This window comes from Calliopsis andreniformis, chromosome 3 (genome assembly GCF_051401765.1).
Source record: "Calliopsis andreniformis isolate RMS-2024a chromosome 3, iyCalAndr_principal, whole genome shotgun sequence".
Taxonomy (NCBI): Eukaryota; Metazoa; Arthropoda; class Insecta; order Hymenoptera; family Andrenidae; genus Calliopsis; species Calliopsis andreniformis.
In genome coordinates, this window is record NC_135064.1 from 12,100,380 (window position 1) to 12,121,730 (window position 21,351).

At 33.8% G+C, this 21,351-nt stretch overlaps 3 protein-coding genes and 1 non-coding gene across 4 annotated transcripts; 2 read left to right on the top strand and 2 right to left on the bottom strand.

Annotated features, from left to right (window-relative positions):
* Window positions 1–366: 366 nt before the first annotated feature.
* On the bottom strand, window positions 367–5,920 carry LOC143188814 (uncharacterized). The gene is made up of 4 exons (XM_076393269.1): window positions 5,805–5,920; window positions 1,385–1,664; window positions 1,093–1,287; window positions 367–1,002 (listed from the first exon to the last, which is right to left on the bottom strand). Exons 2-4 carry the CDS (start codon window positions 1,536–1,538, stop codon window positions 563–565), a joined length of 789 nt encoding a protein of 262 aa, XP_076249384.1. The 5' UTR covers window positions 1,539–1,664; window positions 5,805–5,920; the 3' UTR covers window positions 367–562.
* On the bottom strand, window positions 1,942–2,023 carry Trnas-gcu (transfer RNA serine (anticodon GCU)). The gene has a single exon. It is a non-coding gene; the product is annotated as a tRNA-Ser (tRNA).
* Window positions 2,190–6,142, top strand: Mal (molybdenum cofactor sulfurase). Its single transcript, XM_076393268.1, has 8 exons — window positions 2,190–2,283; window positions 2,668–2,904; window positions 2,989–3,145; window positions 3,235–3,900; window positions 3,960–4,930; window positions 5,004–5,201; window positions 5,260–5,474; window positions 5,538–6,142. Exons 2-8 carry the CDS (start codon window positions 2,814–2,816, stop codon window positions 5,721–5,723), a joined length of 2,484 nt encoding a protein of 827 aa, XP_076249383.1. The 5' UTR covers window positions 2,190–2,283; window positions 2,668–2,813; the 3' UTR covers window positions 5,724–6,142.
* A 518-nt stretch (window positions 6,143–6,660) lies between these two features.
* Rab27 (RAS oncogene family member Rab27) lies at window positions 6,661–12,029 on the top strand. Its single transcript, XM_076393185.1, has 5 exons — window positions 6,661–6,808; window positions 6,967–7,037; window positions 7,364–7,478; window positions 9,790–9,902; window positions 10,335–12,029. The coding sequence occupies exons 1-5, from the start codon at window positions 6,665–6,667 to the stop codon at window positions 10,516–10,518; spliced, it is 627 nt and encodes a 208-aa protein (XP_076249300.1). The 5' UTR covers window positions 6,661–6,664; the 3' UTR covers window positions 10,519–12,029.
* Window positions 12,030–21,351: the final 9,322 nt, after the last annotated feature.

The window sequence follows — 21,351 nt, forward strand, 5'->3', positions numbered from 1 at the left end:
TCCTCAATTGTAAAATGAAGCGCTCCTACGATACGGGCAGCATTGACCATTTTTTTATCCCTTTTGCACAGTGCCCTTCCCTTCGTTTATGTAACATGATACATATACCAATGCCGGATCGTGATATTGTAAAACCCGTCAAGGACACACTTTCTCCGAATTGTGGCACTGACATATAAAGCCATACATGTAAGTATACACCAAATATACGTAACATCTGTCAGTGTATTGCTCTGGTTATGTTATTAGATAAGCAAACCCGTTGAGACGTCAGCCTGCGGCAAAATAGCGCGTTTATGCAGAAATTAATAGGCGTGATCCTGTCACCCAATCTTAAAGTAGTTCGTAATGTTGTAACATTTCAAGTTTGTATTCAAATCGCGTTCATAGTCAGCTCTTAATGATGTGTTACGGATAAAGAGATACTTTCTATTCCTTTTTAATGGTATATCATGGATAAACCGATACTTTCTATTTTCATGTATTTCAGTGGCTAACAATAGATGAGTAGAAGTACAGAAACGAAAATAAAGTTAGGATCTTTTGTGCTTAACAATAGGAATCACATTGCTGTGTCTTCGTTTCCTATATTTTGGCTACTTCCACGTGGGGTGTTCCCAGAAGTCCTAGATCGCGCTCTCATTCTCGCCATCCAAAGACCGATGTGCTTCCTCAATATTTTCTCATTACCTGATTCGCGAAACGAGAAATTAGAAAATACATCGTCGATCTTGAAAATCTCCGAGTTACATGGACGTGTCAAACTAAGGTCCGAAAATGACTTAGCACTAATCTGTCGTTCTTCAATTTCTTTTCGAGACGTTCTTTCCATAACACTGTATTTCTGTCTTTGGTCAGATTTGAGAGATTCTTTTGAATCAATCAATGAAGTGTCGCATGCTTTGGATGAGGATGGCCTTTGTTCTTGGCTATACCGAAAATACTCCAGATCACCAGTAGTATTTCTCCTGGACCCTGATAATGTCTGCAGTAACGACTCATCTGTTTCGAAACCGTATACAATTCTTGTATAAGGGTTTTTGTAAAATATTTCTATCGAGAATGAAATTCCCGAAATCCCCACTTTCTTACCTTCCGTGGATGCTTCCGAGTCAACTGATATCCTGATATTTTGACATTGCGTGTCCCAAGTCGCTGGACCATAACCCTTAATGGATTTATACCTATCATATAGCTCTTGGAGTATCACAGTAGTGCGAGGTGACAACGAATTACTTTCAATTACACGCTTCATCATTTGTAGATACTCTTCCGTCGGGGTTAAGTCTCTCAAAAAATTTGCAAGTATATGTCGTTATAGAAAGGGAAACAATTGTTTATTCTGTTTTCTAATATTGCTTCTTAAACTCTAATATAAATTCACCTGTTAGAAATTCAGACTTTGATTCCTGAGTGGTGAGATTTGAAATATTCGATTGAATTTGAATTATTAACTCATAGGATCGAGTGGGCGAAACATTTTCACTTCCCCAAGTGTCTGGTATCGAGGGTCTACCTCCATGGGAGTTATCATTCATTTTTCTTTTTCTTTTTAGTCTTCAATTTCTGTTTTATGTCCTTATTATTATAACCTCCATTTTATTTCCTCGTATAACTGCATGAATTCCAATGGTAATCATTCAAGTATGTAAATTAAGGCCATTCTGTATAAATTCCGAAAATATATATTTAAGAATTTTTTGTTGAAATAGAGCAATAACAACTATTTTAGGTAAATAGTGTGACACATCATGGACTTATCAGCTCTTTATTCGGGCAGTATGAAACAACCGCAGATTGTATATTACGTGTTACTAATTTAAGAATAATTATGTGTTCAAAATAATTCAGAACCATGTTGTATTATTATAAATTTGAAATAAAAAATTAAAGTAATATTTTAATTAAGAAAATATTAATAAAAAATCAAAAGAGAAAGATCGACGAGGATGGGATTCGAACCCACGCGTGCAGAGCACATTGGATTAGCAGTCCAACGCCTTAACCACTCGGCCACCTCGTCACGTGGGAAACTATCTTTTAAATATTTGTTATATACTAGATATCGTCAAATTTAATAATAAAAATCCTTTCACTTTCTGCCTCTCCACAAACGCCTTCACTCCCTATTATGTGTTTTAGTATATCATTGAATGCACTTGTATATTTACTTTACATACTGCTTCTATCTGAACCCGTCACATATGCTATATGGTTGCATAATCGAATGAATATATAAATACACATATATTGACACATGCATGTACACGTATATATGTATATGTATGTAGAATTTGTATATTAATCCCTCTTATCTATCGATAGCGCACTTTATTAAATTGTATAATTCTAGTATAATGATAATATATTATATAAGAAAGGGTTCCGATCTTTCTAGATCGAAAAGAATAGGCTTCTTATAGATATCATTAAGTTACACATGTATGTATTTATAATGTTTCAATGATTATGTTATAAGCAAAATATCTTTCTTATGTTTATTCACTTTCCTTAACTTAAAATAGACTTATCATACATTCGTTTTCTTGCGCAAAATACGATGTTGCAAGATGTTTCTGTTTTGTTAAGGAGTTAGATATAGATATTTTGTTAAAGTCGTCTACGGAACACGGTTCCGTCAATTGAAATCTTTTGTCATGGTTCTAGAGAGCTTAAAGAAGGAGAGACACAGTAATTGCATTACCTCTTAGGTAATCGCACTTAAGCTACACCACCCGATACTATTCTGTCCAGTACGCTATAAGTAATCATAACATTCGTATCAGTCCGTTTATACATTTAAAACTTACGATATGGAAGATACAAATGTCACGATATCATACACGCCGGTATATGATAATGAAACAACGAAAAGACTAGGAAATGAATTTTCTAGAACCAACGGTAAGCATTATGTAAACCATATTTCACTTTTCTAATAATTCAAAATATGGATAAAATCAGCTATAATTATTCGTCATTTTTCAGGAGAATGTTATTTAGATCATGCAGGGGCAACATTGTATTCAGATACTCAAATAAGACAAGTTGCTAATGAATTACAGCAGTCACTATGTGCTAATCCACACTCTATTGGGACTGCAGCTAATCTGACACAAGATATCATAGAACGTATGAGATATGTGTAAGGCATTTAATCAGATAAATTTACATGTATACTGAAATGTATATCTTCTGTAATTATTAATGTGTATAGCTTTGATCTTTTCATAGAATTTTAGATCACTTTCATACATCTTCCGATGAGTATACTGTTGTATTTACATTCAATGCATCTACATCCTTAAAGATAGTAGCTGAGACATTCTTGTTTAACAAGGAGGAGACAAATAATACTATATCTCATCCAGGACATTTTGTTTATATACAAGATAATCATACATCTGTTCTTGGTATGCGAGAAATTGTTGCTAAAAAGGGGGCAAAAATAACTTGTTTGAGTCACAGTAATGCCTTTGAAGTTTTTAAGTCTCCTTTAAATTCTTCTTTGATTCCTTCTTCACAAAAAAATAGCAACTCACTTTTTGTATATCCTGCACAGTGTAATTTTTCTGGCTTAAAGTATCCCCTAAAGTGGATTAAGGATATACATAATGGAATTCTTTCTAATCTAATTTCTGATACATGTATAAAATGGTATGTCCTACTTGATGCTGCTGCCTATGTATCCACAAATGACTTAGACTTATCTATTTACAAACCAGATTTTGTAAGCTTATCTTTCTATAAAATGTTTGGGTATCCTACTGGAATTGGTGCATTACTAGTAAAAAATTCCAGTTCAGATGTACTCCAAAAGGTTTATTATGGTGGAGGTACTGTAAATGTAACTCTGAGTTCAGAAATGTTTCATGTAAAACGTCGAAATCTACATGAAAGGTACAAAACCCATGCATCTTAAAGAAACTTAATTTTTCATCACATTTATTTTTTTATAGGTTTGAAGATGGCACTGTACCATTCCTCTCAATAATGTCTTTAAGACATGGTTTTGACATTCTATCTTCTATTACAATGAAAAAAATTTCAAACCATGTTTTTTCACTTGCCAAATTTTTATATTATTCTTTGTTAACTCTCCACCATAACAATGGAAAACCAGTTGTAAAATTATATTCTGACACAGTTTATGATAGCTGTGATTTGCAAGGTGGCATTGTAACATTTAATCTTATACGTTCAAATGGTGAATATGTAGGATACATGGAAGTATTGAATATAGCAGCACTATTCAAAATACATCTAAGAACTGGTTGTTTTTGCAATCCTGGTGCATGCCAAAGGCACTTAGTGTTATCAAATAAAGATGTTCTTCAGAATTATGAAGCTGGATATGTTTGTGGGGGAGCTACAGATTTAATAAATGGTAGACCAACAGGAGCTGTGAGAATTTCATTTGGATATATGTCTACAATTGAAGATGTTCAAACTTTATTACTTATGATTAAAGAATGTTTTGTGGATGGACCACAAATAAATAAGATTCCAGACTGGTGGTTGGATTATAAAAGAATTTTACATACAAAATATTATCAGTATGATATAAGCACACAACAAATCCATGACAAAACAAATAATACATCTAATGGAACTGTTAATAACTTACAGAACATGAAGGAAACTGTAAATGATTTTATCAATAATAAGCTATTTAATACGATTATAGATAATAATGCAACTAAAAAGAAGTGCATCCTAGAACAATTGTACATATATCCAATAAAATCATGTGCTGCTTATAAAATAACAGGTTCTTGGATTTTAAATTCTAAAGGTTTGCAATATGACAGAGAATGGATGATTATAACATCTTTTGGTACTTGCTTGACTCAAAAACAAAATATCAATCTGTGTTTACTCAGGCCTATTATATCAATGGAAGAAGGAATTATACAATTAAATTATCCAGGTAGACAGTTCATTTACTACATGTATGTTCATGCATATATTACTTATATATTAATATTGTTCAAATATTGTAGGAATGCCTTCAATAAATGTTCCTTTAAATAATAACTCTCTAAACACAGTAGAAGGAATTAAATGTCAAAGTCGAGTTTGTGGACATAAAGTAGAAGGGATTAGTTATGGTTCAGATGTGTCTGAGTGGTTAAGTTTAGCATTAGGGTTACCCAATTTGAAACTTATAAGACAAAGTGACTTTAAGGATAAACAGAGAGGTATATATATTGTAAGTTTAAAGCAATGTTATTGTCTAATTCAATATTTTTTTTGCAGAGAGCATTAAACCTGAGTTATCATTCTCTAGCCAAGCTCAGTATTTGTTGATAAACAAAGCAAGCATTTTGTGGCTCAGTGATAAAGTATCTGACACTGACATTCAAAAAGATACAATTATAGATAGATTTAGAGGGAATATAGTATTAAGTGGCTGTGAAGCCTTTGAGGAAACACAGTGGAAATACATTTTTATAGGAGGAAACAATTTTGTGGTATGTTTATTGATGATTTAGAAAAAGAAATATTTCTTTAAATAAAAAATTGTCCCACTTTAGGTAACTGGGCCATGTACTAGATGTCAAATGATATGTATAGATCAAACTACTGGTATAAAAACAGCAGAACCATTACGTACACTTGCTGAGCAATTTCATGGAAAATTAAGATTCGGTATCTATTTAACTAGAGAAACGAAAGAAAATGGTGTTATTACTACAGGAGATACTGTTTATGTGTCATGATTTAAAGACATCTCAATTGCTTCCATCATACTCAGATAATAATAAAATTAATTAGAATGTATAGGTTATGTTGCATCATACCTTCGTATTGCGATTTTAAATTAATGCGGGAATTTACACGTCCGTAGTAGCCACCTACATTTTCCTCGACTGATTCTATCCTTAATCACTAATAGCTTTAAAAATCATTAGTCGAAATGTTCCATTTGCACCACACTTATTTCACATACATAATTAATAATTTTTTAAAATAGAGTTAGATTTCTTTATAAACAATAATATAAACTCTTTATAAACTTATCATTTTCAAACACCGAACAATTAGATCGAACAAAAGTCACCAGATTGATTGTTGATTTTTACGAAAATATTAACATTGAATGTATTTTGTACAGTTTTAATACAATAAATGAAAATGATTAGTGACTAACATAACTGAATTTTTACATGATTCCAAAAATTAAACTCAACACTAAGTTTTTGTTTTAAAGTTTGGTAGCGCTATAGTAGTAACCAGATTCTGTGGCATTCTTTCAGGAACACCTTTTGCAAGTAAACGGTGGTGGGCGACGTGTGGCGTGGATCGTGAATTTTGAACGATTGAGGCTACTTTTCGCGGTCGTATTGCGTCATGTATTAGTTCGAAATAGAAATTATTTTACGGTGATAATAAAAACGATAGAGTTCGATAGTTTTATCTTGAAACGTGTGCAGTATTTAGAAGTCGTACACGAAGGCAACAGGTGTCTAATGGCGCACATGTTTCGCTTCGATAACTGTTGCAATTTGTAGCCCAAAATTAAGTAATTAAGTATGTTCATGAAAATCATTTTTGAGAAAAGCGTGTGTTGAATCATGTTTAAAAGAATTTCGAGTTTGAGCGTTCGTTGCAATAAAATTGTTTGATAACCGCGTCTTGTTTGAACTATCAATTCACGAAAATGGAATATGATTATCTGATCAAGTTCCTAGCCCTTGGGAATTCCGGAGTAGGGAAAACTAGTTTTTTGTATCAATATACTGACGGTACATTTGATTCTCGTTTCATGTCTACTGTCGGAATTGATTTCAAGGAGAAGAGAGTGGTGAGTGTTGGTATTATATTTTAGAAGTAATTTGTAGTTGTTGATAGAATGATTGCTTATTCAAAGTCAGTAATGATGGGGTAGATATGATAATGTAGATGCAAATTAATCTTATACGTATAGTATTATTCGTAAGCCAGGGTCCTTAACCATTGCAGATTTACCAGACAGCAAATGGTAGAACCCAACGTGTCCATTTACAGCTGTGGGACACAGCTGGCCAAGAACGGTAATAACTGCTATAAGTAGTATTAAGTAGTCGTAGAATATTCTTTAATAATATTTGCATTATGCTGTATATTAGACAATCTTTTGATGGTGCTATTTACTGTTAAAAAACAGATTTGAAATTAACATTTATTGGACTAATACTAATATGCATAAGCTAGTAGTACATTAACATTGCATATAAAATACTTTTGTGCTTACACGATATTGCAATGTATAGTAATGCATGATATTACATGCCCTTGAATGTTATCATTACTAATATGAGCAATGATAAAATTAATTGGTATCCTATCATATATGTGCTCTAATGCCATTAATATTCAGGTTCAGAAGTCTAACTACTGCCTTTTATCGGGATTCCATGGGTTTCCTTCTAATTTTTGATTTAACCAACGAGATGTCGTTCCTTGAAGTCAGAAATTGGCTGGAACAACTTAGGGTATTTATCTTTATTAGTTCTGATATAATAAATACTATGATTCAAAACTAATTCTATTGAACGATGATTTGAGTTAATTATGCACAAAATAACTTTTTAATTAGTGTAAAAAAGAAGTGAAGCATTTTCCTTAAAAAACTATTAGAAAACTTTATTAACAGCATATCTACTATTATAGTAATACTTTAATATAGTAAATTGTAGGCCAAAAAGAAAGTGGAATCATAAAAGAAATTCAAGGTAATATTTGCATGAATCTAGAAAAGAAATTATCCAGCCAAAATTTTTGAACTATTGCATTTTTTCAGTATAATGTATCTTTAAATTTTTAGATGTAGTGTAGAATTGTAGTTTACAAGTTTGGGGTTTATTAATACAAAACTCATAACTTTAAACAAATTATACTGCATGAATTTCATATATTAATTATAAGGAAAGGTGTTCATAAATACGTATAAATTTTTTTAAATAACTTTGTTTATTTTTTATTGGTTTTAAGCATGTATATAACTATTTAAAAGTTTGGGTACACTTACAAAATTTACATTCTGTTTACATTCTTCTGTATACATATGTATATTATAGAACCTAATATATTCATACATGAATATTGTAAATTTAATAAAGTATTGTACTGGATTGTCTGAAAAGCACATAGCTTTCAACAGTGGATAATAGCATTAATATACTTGAGGGTTGATTTTTTTTTACAAAGTTACAATATCCAAACATACTTTCCAGAATTAATTTTGCAAGTTTTAATCAATTAATATTTTCGGATATCGTATGGATCGTAAAACCGTACACTACACCGAAAAATGAAATATTTTTAAATATTTTAAATGTCTATACAAATATTAGTAAAAAGTAATACAAAATATTGTTAATAGTATAAAAAATTTTAAAATAACAAGTTTGCAACAGTTATTGAATTCAAAGAAATATTTGACTACCTATTCGAGAAATGAGAAATATTTTGTTATGAATATTTTTCAAGAAGAAGTAGAAAAAAATAGTGAATGTATTAAGATAATAACTAAAAACATTTGGTTTATACACATGAAAAATAATTTTTTGATTGCAATTTGTACAATTTGATTGACTACTTGCAATAATTAGGAAGAATTGGCTTTAATTAGCTAATACAGAGATGTCCTATTTCAGAATAAGAGATTGCAAGTTTTGCAATAAAATTTGAAAAATTTGCTGAAATGTTTTTGCTCATCCATTTTACTCAGTCTAGTTGGCACATTAATACTATCATCTATGTTAGTTTATGCAAAATTTTAATCACAGGAGGTACATGAAAAATGGTTGAAGCAGTTTATGTTCAAAAGAGTGAGAAATTTTGTGAAAACGTAATTATAATACTATTCAGTCGGTGATGAGAAATTAATGAATAAAATAATGCTTCTTATATTATTGAATACAATTGCAAGCAAGTAAGGTGATTTCACTTCTAAATTTTTGCTAGAAATCATTATGAGCTTTCCGGACAATTCAATATTATTATATTATTTATCCAACAATAATCTTCTTTGTCCTTAAAAAATATTTATTTGTACCTCTGGATAATAAAATTTTATGTTTATAATTGTTTTTGTGTTTTTATGATTTTTTATTAAGCCTATCATAATTTGTTGCAATATGCTTACATCCTGTAAGTATTTACATGAGATCCCCAAACCTGAGACTGTAGAACCATGTTACAATGGAAAATACGTGAAGAGAATTAAGAAGAGTTTTGCAATAAAACACGTTTCATATTCACGGAAAATTGATTGTTTTAAAGCATGGAATGAATTAGATAACGAAACATCGTCTCATCGTTGGGTTAAATGAACATTTATTGTAACTGCTACAGTATAATTAGCAGAAGCTATAATCTGCAAAACCACATATTAGAAGAGAAAATAACAGAGGATACTACACCCACGCAAACCTGCCATGAAAACGGGCGTATAGTTGGATAATAACAAGAATGTCTGTTACTAAGTTGTAAAAACTAAAATGACATGAAAACTACCTTTATATGCTAATTTTAAAGCATTAGGTTTTTCAGTAATAAAAATGCTACAAATGTTTTATCTCTGTTGTTGTATTATGATACTACATTTATATATAACTAGTGAATAAAAGTATTAAAGGCATGTTAAAAATACAAAGATTTTCATATCTATTTATCATCGAATTATAAATGTTTTTGTGTTCAAAAACTCAAATTATCGTTCGATCGAATAAACACAAATAAGATCTTTATATTAAATTTCGATTTTCATTTCATAATTAATACATGTTTATGTGCGTACAGACCCACGCATATTGCGAAGATCCAGATATAATTCTGTGTGGGAATAAATCCGACCTCGAAGACAAACGAGTTGTGAGCGAACATAAGGCTCGGGAATTAGCGGAAAAACACGGGTAAATAACATTGTACACGCTGCACCTCAGTCATTTTCATAATTCATACATAATTATACTGCACTATTGAAGAAATATTTCATATAATTAGTGATGAAATTAATTAAAGAATGACCCTACATGGACATTGGACAATATACAGTATGAAATAAATTGAAAAACATTGGACACTTGTTTACAAATTTCACTGCCACACATTAATTCAAATTAAAAACGAAAAAAAAAGAAACAAATTATACCGCAGTTTATATTATTTGAGGTGTTGGCGTAAAAATCGTGTCCTGTTCAACAAGTGTCTTTCAAAAATGAGGACAGACTTGTTAAAGTTCTAAATTATTTTTCACTCGGACCTTTACAGAAAGGAAACCGTATAAATTGCAACAAAAGGAGAAAATGAAAGTATTCGTGAAAGTAATCGTGTGTATTCTCCAGTTTGGTGTATTTGGAGACGAGCGCAGCCACGGGACAGAATGTGGCTCGCGCTGTGGAAATACTTCTGGATCGTGTGATGCGTCGAATGGAAACTACTGTGGATAAATCGTTGCTGCCTCATCAAAGGGTCTTACGATGCCACGAGCGCGAAACGCCGCCTCCCAGCTCTTCTTGTTATTGCTGACACTGCCCTTACACGTAGCTGAATAAACTGCCTCCATTGCGGATTAAGCGAGAATGCGTAACAAGCATTTTATTCGGCTAACTATGGTATTTCGACTGATAAATGTACTTGAATCTCATATTTAAGACATCATCTGCGCATTTACAGTAAAACGTTAACTATCTAAAAAGAAGGAGACACATCAATTTTACGAATTATAAACAGGATAAGTCAATTGATCGCTTGAGACTATCATGGAAGTAATCAGTGAATATAATAATCTATAAGGAATTGTTGATTCTGGTTGTGCTTAACTACTGTTTCATTGTAAACTCATGTGCCAGTATTTAGAAACGAAATTATATATTTGTGCGTTTTCATACTTTGAAAACGATACGAGTTGTTTCACGTATCCGCACATGTACCGTGGGTCTTCCATTACTACTTTATACAGAACTATTATTGGCACATACATGTCTTTCATCTTACTGTTGTATGCACAAGGTGTTTAATATATATACATGTATATCAATCTTTTCCCTTGCCAAAGATTGTGATAGTCTATAACTTTCAGAAATTAAGGTGCGACGGTTTACGGATCTCGACTATATCTGATGTATTTTTGATGCTATTATTGTGTTTGACCAAAGTTCGTACCTAGTTATAAATATCATGCTAAGGATACAATCAAAAGTGTCGTTTGACACGTATGGATCTTCTATCATTCGTGTTATACTTCTTTGTACTGTCGTTACATAAATATTTATAATTGTTGGTGTATTCTTATCAAGTTTCTATGCAGTTGTTATAAGATATATACACATATTATGAATATAATGAATACAATTACACATCATGAAGACTACATGTTTGCTAGACTTTTATACGCATCTTGTGTGTTCAGGTTTGGGAGAGTTGAGAAATTAGTACGAAAGATTTAGTTATTGAGCCCAGATTTTGGAATACTAAGGATTTAAATGTTCTGGGAGAAATATAGATCATTAGAATGAATATAGAATAATTATGATTGTTTTTATGGTCTTATTACTTTCTGATAACTCAACTTTTCGTATATCGAAGTGTGTAACTTTTATCGATTTTTGTGACTTCTGTGCGTTACAAGATAAATGAATATACGAGAACATTAATTAAAGTTGATAGTATTTTATTTTTATTCTACACTTACTGTAAAAATAGTACAATCATGAATCAGGGTAATTTTTAAACTAGGATTTTTTGTAATTATAAAGAGAATATCATACAATTTTCTAAATCAAGGGAAAGGAAAGGAACTCGTATTACTTCATTTTTTTGCTAAGTGAGTTATGTACTACCTATACATATTTTTATTTATAATGCATTAAATTTCGACGTGTTCATCTTCGAAAAGATCTTAACAGATTAGGACATAATATTATTGTGAAAGTTGTAACTTTATATATTACGTTCATGTGTAATCGTCTCTCAAGGAACTATTATGCCCAAATATTGTACCAGTGTGTTGAAAAATAAAATATAGCTATTTGAAAGTACTATTTTATGTCTAAAATTTCAGATAAATTATTAAATATCATGTGTCGCAAAGTAAAACTTTGAAATACGGCAGGGATCGTAAAGAACAATTTTTCTCAGCGAAGGAACCAAACCTGTAGACGGCAGGTGTTCCTTTAGCAGTTTCGATTATTCGTACCTCTTACTCCCTTGAGGGTTGGAGTCAAATGCAAACCGATCGAGTATCGGTGGAGGGGGAGAATCTGAAAAATATCTCCAGCATCAGGCGATGAAACTTGGTTTCATCAATAACTCGAACGGGTGAAAAGTGCGGCGGTCCGTTCGAAAGTTTCGCGGGAAACTTCCTTTATGGAAGTTCCATCGAAGTTTCTGACCATTCCCTCCTGGTTATTAGTCTGCTATTTATACGGATCGATGTAATTGTTTACAAGTACCTTGTTTGCCAATTTCCTAAGTGTTAACCTTTTGGTGGAATAGAATTTATCTAAGTATTACGCGCAGTACAATAAAAGTGGTGTTACAGTTACCAGTAAAATGTACAAGTGCAAGTGTGAGTGTATTGAACATGTTTATATTTTGTGAAGACGTAAAGTGGTCGGAAATTTAAAAGTAAAATTGCCACAATAAAGAAAAAATCTAATGGGAAACTACCACAATCTGTTTTTCAACTTATCGAATTAGTAAGCAGTAGATGAATTAAATTGAGTACTCTGCTGTATTCAGTCAATATTGGGCGCTCGCTGTGCTTTCACTGAAAGCTCAGCAGCCGAACGATTAGGCTTTCCTAGCTTTGTCTCAGCGGTAACGACCACTTTGAGACCACCAGTTAGGAGGTCCTCTATGTGGAGTAATTATTACGCGGACCCTCGAGTTCATTTGATGCCAGGTAGACAAAGCGATGGAGCTGTTCAAAGCGTGCGATCCAGGACGATCAGGATGCTATTTATCGGACCATGGCTGGTTCACCGCCCCATACAGAGGAACTCCTCTTTCTAGTCTAGGCTGGGTGCATACAGTTGTTCCCACCTCATGCTCCCTTGCCTCCCCATCCTATGGATACGCCTGAAATTTCGCTGAAGGTGAAGCCAAGTTTCCTCGAAGCCGCGGTGTCGGAAACTCCTGACCGGAAGTTTCCCAGAGTTATCGTGGTACGGTGGTCTGTTTCTTGGTGTATATTTCCTGATGAAGGAAATGGAGTTCCTTGCATTTTGTGAATTTCCGTAGTATCAAGAATATTTTTGATAGTGGAATTCTTCTGAAGTTGCAAATATAACCATCTAGCGACAAATGCAGGAAAAGTAAAAGAACTATGCTAGAAGGTTGCAACTAATCTAAAGTGAGAGATTATGCATAAAGATAATTGTGCTGAAGACATACATACTGTTTATTGCCAGTAAAGAGTAATATTACATTGAAAGTTTAACTTCTGTTTACAGAAAATTATAACCAAAGTAATAATACATTGATTAATAAATATTTCTTCGTAAAATTTCTCATACCCTTAGAAGACTTATCAAAGAGAATAGAAGAAAAGAAGAACAATTTTATTTAGATATTGAACTGGTAGATAAAACAAAATTACGTAGCTATCTCGAGTTTCGCTAGACAGTGAAATTGTTCCCTCCTGGGTCAGCGCAACTGGCCACTGATTTATAACTTCCGGCTGATAGTCCATTGTGGAATAAGAACGTTCAGTTACTAATGTGCAATAAAGAATGTAAAATAAGTATGTTAAATAAAACTTCGCTTTTATAAATAATTTTTATAGTCTTAGAAAATAGATGAATATTTAACCTTTAGCTTTTGGTTTTTGTCAAACTGAGATACTTCGAAAATATTTTACAATTCTTTGTAGACAAAAAACTTTCATAATGTTTGACACTCACAGTATGTTGGGGCAGATGCAACAGGATAATATAACTTAAGTAATGGAACATATTTCCATTATTCTGTGTTCCTGTAAAGATTGAGTAGAAGTAACAGAGCAACATAATCTGCTTGTGAGTGAATACGAGCATACCTCTTTATTGCGTTCTTTCTTCAAACTCTACTACTGTTCTGCGATCCTGGTAATGCTGCAGCAAATGTACTAAGAAAATCTAAATAAAGCTAGTGATACTACTTCTTTCAACATTCTATGTTCCTATTACAAACCAGTAGTTGTCGACGAAAATATTGAAGTTCAATAGAAATACAAATTGTCTAACACGTTTCTTCGAACAAATTAAGATAAATGAATACAATTAATTTAACTCATAAGGTTGAAATTACGAAAACTATGCATTCGAATATGATTAGATAATTTAAATTATTTTTTAATTTAAAATTGTAATACAGAATCATGCTATTAATAACAGATGTTAGTAAATAAAGTTACAGAAATAGTTGTATAAATAATACCATTTACATAAAGCATTAATTAGTGTTTAATATCTTCTCGAACCAAATATGGAATATACATACTTTAAAGTGGATCAAATTCAGCACTAACCAATAACTACTTCGACATTTCGAGTCAGCTCTGAAATCGCACAGGAAATCTTGAAAAATTAGGAACTGCTCATTAAAATATAAGTAGTTATGCTTTCGAAACTTCAATTATAAGTTCTAAAACAAGTTTTGTGAAGATTCGTCTACACTACATGCTATATAACAAAGTTTTATATATTGATATATAAAGAACTTATACATAACTTGTAGTATAAACGCACCTTAAACCATGCATTATGCTCATAGGTATGTGTCTTTATGTACAGAGCATGCGCCTTAAATGCCAGAAGGGATGTGTTTATATGTACAGAGTTTTCCCCATATGCACTCATAATTGGAATTTTTATAAGGACATGAGCGAGGAACACCGACGCCAAGATCCAACAACGTCCTTTTTATTACACTTCTTATCGTCTTTTCACGCGATGAGTCACGATCAGAAAGGCCCTGGTATCACCTGTAACCGGTGCAGTCTTCGAGAACTTTCCTATCCCCAATTGTCCTGGGGATCCTGGCACGGATTTACCGGAAGAAAGAAGCGACCAGCCGCATCCGGAAGCAGCCCCTTGAGTTCCGCCGTTTACGATTCCCCGAGCTGCCCTAAAACAAAGCGGAAGTGGAATAAGAAGTAGCCCCCAGCTTACGAACAGCCCGGCAGTGGGTCCAAGTTTCTCGCAGCTCCTTTGCTCGCGAATCGTGGAACTTTTTCTAGATCGTTTCGCGGACTGAGGGGAACCACCGATAAGGATAACGATCCCGACGGAAACGTGACGTTAATTGGAAGCGGCTAGCTGTCGTAGATAGATCTGCGCGGCCTTTCGATTTCCTTGAACCTGGTTTGACTATCTGGTCTCGACAAAAACGTGGAGTCTTTAATTGGTTCCTACGAGACAAGAATAATTTTCTGGTTCCTACTCGCTATGGGTCCAATGCAATTAAAGTTGGAATAGGGGATCTAAGATGTGCTCTGGAGATTAAGAAAATTAATCAACATTGGAGAGCATTCTTTCCTAGTGGATAGTGCAAAATCTGAACTAAAATCGTTCTGTGTATCCATGGAATATTCAGTGAAGAAGAATAATAGCAGGTGTAACAAAAAGTGCTTTGAAGCTTTGCGAAGAGAGATGAGATATAAAAAGTTATTTGATATTAGGTCCAAAAAAGGGCTGGTTGGATAATATTTTTATTCGAATATTGTACAACACGAAACTATATTTTCGGAATTTTCTGGTCGGCACGTAATTCGATCGATTTAGTGACAACCTATATTTAAATCTTCGGTAACCGGAAGTTTCGTTGTTTTGTCGAGATAAAAAACGGTGCGTGGAGATTTTTCTGTGCAAACGAAAAATAGCTATGTACACGCGTATAAAAATTCTACTATTTGCATATCGCTATCGATAGGAAATCGTTCAACATCAATGGGAAAACATATTTTTTCCTGTGATAAAAAAAAGTATCAAATAACTTTGATAAATCAGATTTCGAATACTATGACAGTGAGGAAAATTCTTATAATTATCTATAAAACTTTATTTCCACAATTAGAATATTATAAACTTAAATTAAACTGCTCAAGTATTCGGCTGTAAGAATATTGAATTTCATACTTCAGACAAGATATTTTTAATGTTTAAACACTTATTATCGCCCTAAACTTATTTGGTTTAGGCTAACGTGACAGAAGATCAATGGGGAGCTAGATATCGATTGGCCAACACCCATTGATGTAATTAAGCTTCTATAGTTCAACCTTGATTAAGAAGTCGATTAGCCAACGGATTCTGGAGCAATTAGGCTTTAACAGTTACCGTTTAACCAGAAATCGATCAGTCAACAGCTCTTGCAGCAATTGGCTTTCACTAGTGCAATTTTGATTAAGAAATCGATTGCCTGATACTATTTGAATTAATGGAGCTTTTAGTACTCTGTCAAGAATTATTTTACATTGTCAAGCGACTTATTTGCATATAGAAACGAACTAAAACGGCGACAGTTTCAAAAAGTTCAATTCCATTTAGGAATGTGAAAATGGATGGATTCGATTGTCACCTCTGGTCAAATGGATTTCAGCAACGGCTGGAGGAAGACATGAGTGGGGTGAGAATTCTTTTAGCGTCGCCCTCTTGTCCAACTTGCCTGCTGAGTCTTTCTTTGTCGTGGCATCAGCTTCGCGCTCCCCGAGCTAGTTTCTCATGTTTCACAATCTCCGATGAAACAATTGAGTGCATCGTATTGTCCCCGGAGACACAGAGGGGAATGAACATCAACCGAGCAGAAGCATACGAGCTGTGGATCCTACAGAAGAGACAATTCTTCTTTTTCAGGATAGCGTCTGCTTTATCACATATATATGCACGTATCGATCGTTTCCCTGATTGTGTCGTAGATAGCGAGAATTGTTGGGGACAGGTAGCCCATTGATTTGAAAAACGAAAGCACTTTGGATGACCAGTTTTCTGCTGACATTCTATTAATCATCAGACATTTCTTCAATAAGGATTTTGTGATAGCTTCGTGTAAAACAACTTACGTTGATACATAACACAGACATAATGATGATTCATACTTCCTATCCGAAAGTACAAATTCGCACAGAACAAAAGCGACTCATTTTAAATTGACTTAAGTGATACATGTAAATCCCTGAAACCGTTTTCTATTATTCATTACCTATTATAATAAGTACCTACACTTTTGATGTAGAATACTATTATTTAGATATTACAAGTATAATACTTCTTTAAGTCTTTTTTGAACATTTGAATTTTTTAGCCTTAATTTTTGCTGTCAGAGCAGCGAAGGTAGTAGGTCTTTTGTCGGGTATAGCTCTGATTTCGACCGCAAACAGTTAATATATTCGAGGCCAGAGTATTTTGCCAAAACTGTCCCCAGGGGACGGCAACGCCTTTTCAGTTTAAAAATGACTTAAACGCCGTGCCATTGGCCATTGGGGAGAGATATTGCGTGATTTAGCATATAGGTCACTGGTTCGAATGTGTTAAACTATAAATTTGGAAGTATTTACTAAATTTTTGCAGACTTTTTCTATGTTCCAAATGTACAAAGATCGCGTCAAATATTTATCATTTTCCATATTTCAATTTAAATCTTGCAAAATAAACTACATATTTTGTAACCAAATATACTGTCAGTATACTCCAGTACAAGTATCCACCTGTAAACTACAGACGATGAAAAATGAAGTAACTACTACCTTTGAATTGCGATCGTGATTTAATGAAGCTTTACCTCTTGGGTAGATTAAGATGTTATCTAAAGGCTGGGACATCTTGAAAAATTTAAGATTCCAATAGCTGTTTAAGAGGTAGAGGTGGAAGGATCGACGAGGCGAACATTTTAATTTTGCGAGAATCATATTCACGAGTTGGATCGAAACGAGTTCTGGCAAGTTGGTTCACCGGCTGAACCAGCAGCGGCATGCCAGATCGCTACTAGATGGGGTCTGCAATTCCATTTGTCCCATTTCAACGTGAAATAGCTTATAATGTCGAAATAAAACGTCTCTTGAACCGTCCGGTCATGGTACTTCACGACTGCCTAAAGTCACGAGCTGGGGGGATATTGTCGGTCGAAGATGGCTGCGGGATATGGAAATCTCTCGGCGCGAGTTGCCGAGATCCCCTGGCACGGTGATTCGATTTCGGATCGCATATTCTTCCTCCGATTCTTAACAACGCGACCTCATCTATTATGGAATCCCGTACATTGTCACAATTGTGCCACGGGGCTGCCTGTGACTAAAGTTATTGTATGACTTTTAGACTCGTTCAGGCGGACCAGACTTACTGCTGATTGAACATTATAGTTTAATAAGTGTACATTGATACGAGAATAAAATATAGAGCTGTTATCATATTTTCTTTATGACTTTTGTGAATAACCCTTACGCTACGGCACTGATCTGGGCTTGAAGGTGTACATATCGTTGTGCAGAGACAGCTTTCTTGCTGTTAGTACCATGATAGGTATTTCGATGTTGTTAGATACGTATTTAGTCATATCTACATTATGTTATTAATTAATAACAGCTGAATAAGTTATAATATTTTTACTTATTCTTCGTCCAAAAACTTCATTTGTCTCATGGGAAGCCTCTATAATGTCATTTTGTTCTTAAAGAATATCTGAAGAAAAGCCATTACAGTGATGGTAGTATGCATATAAGGGGTTAAAAGTTTGTTTTCACTGGGTACTGTATTTACTTCATGATGGAAATGCACTAATTGCTCCGTGAATCGAGAAAGTATACTACAAGACTCATGAAAATGCAATTTATCATAAAAATACTGTTACAACTGCTTTAATTGCTTGCTCTACTTTTGTGAAAAGAGTCCATTTACAACTAGTTTTTAACTGTATCTACTGAAATATTTTGAAATGTATGTAGTCTTTTTAATTAAAAAAAATATTAGAGTTTTTTATTTAATAAAGTTCAAGACTGATATCTGACAGTTAACGTGGGAGCTTTTGACCTGCAACAACAGACAAGAAGGTTTATTCTTTTTAATAAACAATTTTATTCTATCACCAATTGACGGTGTTCTTTGTCAGTGATTAATATAGGAAATAACACTGAATATCATCAGCTGCACCCTCAATCACAGATAAACTGTTATTCTCAGTTTCCTCTTTCCCAAACTTACGTGGTACGTTTGTTTGTAAGTATCTTTAATATTGTATAAGGGTAACAGGTCCTATGATTGGTGAGATCTCTAAGTTTTCGCGAACTTTTAAATTCTTTGGAACTTGGCAGACTTCCCAGAATTTCACTGAATGTTCGATTTACTGGAAGTTCTTCAAGGAAAACTCGGCGTTCCGAATGGTTGTGTCATTTTGTTTCAAATCGTTCGCCTCTGCAGAGCCGTGTTTCTGTCATTTCTCTAAGAATTTTTGTGACCGAAAATCCGTTTACTTCATTGTAATTCATACAGACTATGTGCAGTTTCGCGCGAGAACTTATTATGGAAGGAAAATGTTTTTAACGAAATAGGTCTGTCACAGAGTTTGCTAGACAGCCCTTATAATTTATCGCAAAGTGGACACATTGTGGTGGCCCTTATTTCAACTACGGCTTCCGGTTCGCACCACTTCTCTAGCCGTTAAAACGATAAACGCCTCGCGACCGTGTGAGGGCAAAGTGCAAATTCAACTGTTCCCATCTATTGCGTATGAGAACTCTACTAAAAGCGCTCGGCGAAGCTCGCAAAAAGCTTCAATTGTCGAGGACCAACCACAATCCGGAAATGTCAGCACGAAACATCACTTTCTCAGAGTGAGAATAGATACTGTATGCTGTGTTAACATTTCCTGATATTTTTGGACGTTTCCACTACACTGGTCTTATAACTCCATATCTACAATAGCACCAATTAAAATCATGCCATTTATTTTTAGCCACTATTGTTCGATTCAAGAAACAGTGAATAAGCTTCGATTCAATTTTACTTCGATATTATTCTCGCAGGCTCATTAACGTATTTTTCGCATCGTTTCGCCCTTCATCTGCAGAGATTCGATGATCCTATTCCAACGGATGTCCTCTGTTCCTATAACTTAATTAGTACATTTCAATTGCAAATCTTGAACGCCTTGTTCCTTCCGTCATGAAAAGTAACGATGTCGCAGACAGTCGAAGATTCGAGTTGAAGAAGGACTCGTAATTTAAGTACTATAGATCGTATTAGTCGAAGTATATGCAGTGAAAGAAAAGAGAATTCGTTAGCCATAGTTATTTGAAGCTATGAAGTCATATTATGATGAGGAAGAAAGAAGTTCACAATGGAAAAGGAACAAATAATATAAAATATGTCGTTCTATACATCGATGAGCATTGATTACTGCTGAAGTGTTTGCGCCTAGCTACTTCATTCTAAATTACAGTTTCTTATCTGCTTGATTCGTCTTTACGATCTGAACCTAATTTTCCCGACCAGCTACGCGGTTATTTTCCGATGTAAAATAATCTCACTTGCCGTGTGTTAGCTCGGTCCAGGTATGATACACGCTCATGTGTATGTATTGCCTAACGATTCAGCGGGGAGTATGCTTTATCTCGAATTAACAGTGCGACCGACAAGTATTCCCTTTGTAACCAGGAAGCCATTATCTCACTTCTCGCCTCTTAACAGAGATTCATATTAAGGTAATATTCCCTTTTAGTGTAACCATTTCAACTCTATATACTAATTGCATTGTGGAAGATAATTGCAGCAAGCAGAGTCATGTCTTTTAATATTTTAAAATGAACTACAGTATTGTTTCGATACGAAACCCATGATACCCACATGTTTCCTTAAAAGTATTCTTTTATTTTGTCTGCTCCTAGTCTTGGAGGAAGCAAACGCAAATTGTTAGCGTGAAAGCTGAATTTAGCTCTTTCTCATCCAAGTGGTTATATAAACTATTATGCATAAGACAGTTTATAAAATGTAGATAAACGTAGACTCCAACTGGAGTGAGACAATAAATCAGGAAACAGACAAGCAGATAAAAGTTTATCCTTTGGAAAGAAATATACATGTAATATTACTTGTCAGCACATCGCTTTGAACACATTTTATGACGAAGAGCTCTTTGTATTTATTTAAAAACGCTTTAGTAGTTAAAGTTGTGAAAAATTCCCATTTGGGAGTCACTTTTTCTCCAAAAAGCTAATTCCTAAGCCAGTTGCTAATAATATTTTTAAACTACATTTTTATGAGCTTTGTAGTGTACTCTCTTCCATCATCAATTGAATAATGTTCCTAGTAAGTTGCCAGCTGTTAGCGCAGTAATATTATAGTTAGAAGTACCGTGTTGAGCTGGACAGATGAATTCGGATTTGATAAA